Here is a 3,147-nt window from a genome sequence, read left to right as displayed (position 1 = left end):
TATTATATAATTTTACAAATAAAATCAGTTGCCATTTTCAATATTCGTTTATTGGAATGATTAGTTATGTTTGATATGGTTAATAAGATATTTGACCATATAGAAAAAAAAATGAAATAATGTTAATATTATTGTCAGTCAATTCAAAAACGCAATCATATATGTTGTAATTGATATTGGTACAGAATTACTTTTTAACTTTATGTTTAAAAACTAAGATTTTTAATCTGTGCACCAATAGAAAGAAAACGCTAGCCGCCATGATGGTTTCATATGTGACGTCACTTAGACATAAACAAACAAAACTAATTTAGCGATTCGCACTTTTTAGCTGTAAATTATTAAGTATTTTGCTGTTAAAGAATTTTAATTATTTTTTCAAAAGCATCCATGGAATGTGGTTTCATGAAAGTAGAAAGTACAAATTTGTCTTGAATCGATGCTTTAATGTTAGCGAAATTCTTTTCCAACGAACCCGGACTTCTTTTAGGGTTTAGAAATGTTAAAACATCTGTATAAGTATATTCGATATTATTCTCCATATCTTTTTTATTTACTTTAAGTAATCTTTTGGAATAAATATAACCTCTAATGAATATACATTTTGTATCGTGCACTATATTTATATCGAAGAGATTTTCACAAAAATATAATATATTATTTAGATTCGATAATAATTTTGGATCCCTTCTAGCCAGCTTTAATCAATTGTATTTTTTTTATTTTTTTTCATATTTTGACACTTGGATAAACAACTTTTGTGGCCTTTATAGCAAGTATTTTGGTAAATAGGTACTGCACAAGAATGATAAGGAACACATCTCATTATTGATAATTAAGCAAATGGCAAAGGAAAAAAACAATTAAAATCAGTTGCACTGAGTAAATAAGCCTAGCATATATTTATGTCGAAATGACGTCATTCCTAAACAATCATAGCGGCTTGCTTTTTTGTGCGGCAAGAAAAACATTTTTATAAAAAAATAAATAATATAAAAAAGGGTTTATTATTTCATATAAACAATAAAAGACACTTAAAAAAAATGTAATAATTTAGTTCTGAAGATGGGACATCAATACTCGAAGCGCCAAGTGAACTAATGAAGTATTCTTTCAAATAAAGATATAATAAATAATAAGGTCATAGTGATATTGAGGTTTCAATAAATAAGCTGATAAATACATAATTTATAATAAATTAATGAATAAGTTGTAGATTGACTTACCTGGCCTTAGAACATCGCAGGTATAGGCTAAGGAGAAGGGTTATATAGGCCAGGGCTCCGAAGCAGAAGAGGTTGGCCAACCCCACGGCGCACTCCAAGTCTCCGCAAGGCATCACCCACCGCTCATCCTGCACAACAAGAAATAATTATTAAATATCAATAGAATATCATTAATAGAATTATATTTAATACATTATAAATATCTTGTATATGTGTGCTCGCAGTCATTAATAACCTTTTAATTGCATCCCAAACTCTCCAATCCCATATCACAGCCCTTGAAGAATGGTGCCGTAATTGGAGGATCAATATAAATCCCATCAACTCACCTTTACCCTACGTCATAACCTACTGACTGCCCTACCGTTTCTTTTAATAATGTTGGTCTTACTTGTGCAGAACAGATCCGCTACCTTGGACAAACGGCTAACTTGGAATAACTGTATATAACTGACTTTCCATGGAGCTTCTGTACTAAGAGGCACTAACGAGGTGGATGCTTTGTGCATAAGAGATATAACAATCTATGGATATAATATGGTATTAATATTAATCCACTCTTGAAGTACCAGATCTAGATTTTGTAATATAAAATACTCACAAAATCTTAATCCTAACTCAATTGGTCAGCGTTTCTTCTACTTAAGTTCTTATAATTAGGCAATACGTATGTGCCGTGATTTACATATCCATACGGCAAAGCGTGACTTGGAGTGTATGATATAAGAGGTGTCGTATTTGACTACTATTTTAAGCTTAAACGTGATCATCGTGTGACGTAATATGCATATGATATTGGAAACTTCTCGACCCGAGAAACACTTCCGTCAAACGTCAGGAGTGAAACGCCAATAACCTCGTCTCCGGTGCCTCTGATGTTGCTTCAGTAGCAGTCCACGGCCAGCCTGTGGTAGTTGCCAAATATATATTAGTACAAGAGCCCAAGAGGAGAAAAAAGGCTGTTATTTAACCACAATTTTTGATTACTTAATTGAAAACTAGGTATAATTACTAGTCAAAATTGATGAGTCTGCCAAGTATAGGTAGGGGGAATAATAAATGGCGGCTGTTTCAAAACGTTGAAAATAATTAATATTTTATTCAGTGCTCTATATCTTTACAGCAACCAACAACGATAGAAAATTTAAGAGAGTATCATTTTAAATAGAGTAAATTTAAACCCTAATATAGCTATTTATGTTCAATAGTTCTCGAGATATTGCTTTAAAAAGCAACATTTCATAAAAATCACTCAAATTGAAGCTAGTTTAATGAGCTATAAAGCAGTTTTCACATTTATTTTCGTAGCAGTAGTAGGTTTCATGAAATTTTCTAAAATAAATTGATTTATAGTTGTTCGGACAAATTTTCATTTGCCAAATTTATATTCATATATGAATATCGTAAAAACTACTACCCCTACGAAGATAAGTGTCATAAACTACTTTATAGTAAGTTAAATTACATTAATTTTGGGTGTTGGCAGACATATGTGCGTCTTATGGGTCTAGAGAAATATTTTTCAAAAACCCAACATTTTATACGAATTAGAAAATCAACATTTGTTGAATTTATTATGTCAAATATCATAAAAACTACTACTCCTACAAAGATAAACATTATTAACTATTTTATAGTAAATTTAACTAACTTTAATTTGAGTGCTGGCAAACATCTTTACGTCCAATACTCTCTCTTATTTCTTAAATAAAGTTTTTCATAAATCAAACTTATTGTCCGAACAACTATAAATCCATTTATTTTAGCAAATGTCATGGAAACTACTAATAGTTCATAAACTTCTTTATAGTCCATTAAACTATCTTTAGCATCATACATCTTTTATTCAGCAACCAACTTACATATTCTTTTTTCTTGTACATAATGGTGTACTGTATTGAATTTATAGCTGTTTTTTAAT

The 3,147-nt window shown here is 30.4% G+C and overlaps 1 protein-coding gene across 1 annotated transcript in view; it reads right to left on the bottom strand.

Annotated features, from left to right (window-relative positions):
* The window catches only part of LOC106687395 (uncharacterized), an 89,539-nt gene extending 88,188 nt beyond the window's left edge, over nucleotides 1-1,351 (bottom strand). Inside the window, exon 1 of the mRNA XM_067051065.1 lies at nucleotides 1,227-1,351. Within this exon, the coding sequence (XP_066907166.1) occupies nucleotides 1,227-1,339 (113 nt within the window). The 5' untranslated portion in view covers nucleotides 1,340-1,351. The remainder of the gene's footprint in view (nucleotides 1-1,226) is intronic.
* Nucleotides 1,352-3,147: the final 1,796 nt, after the last annotated feature.

Source organism: Halyomorpha halys, unplaced genomic scaffold (genome assembly GCF_000696795.3).
Source record: "Halyomorpha halys isolate HHAL.00 unplaced genomic scaffold, Hhal_1.1 Scaffold955.1, whole genome shotgun sequence".
NCBI classification, from domain to species: Eukaryota; Metazoa; Arthropoda; class Insecta; order Hemiptera; family Pentatomidae; genus Halyomorpha; species Halyomorpha halys.
This window is presented reverse-complemented; position numbering and strand designations above follow the sequence as displayed.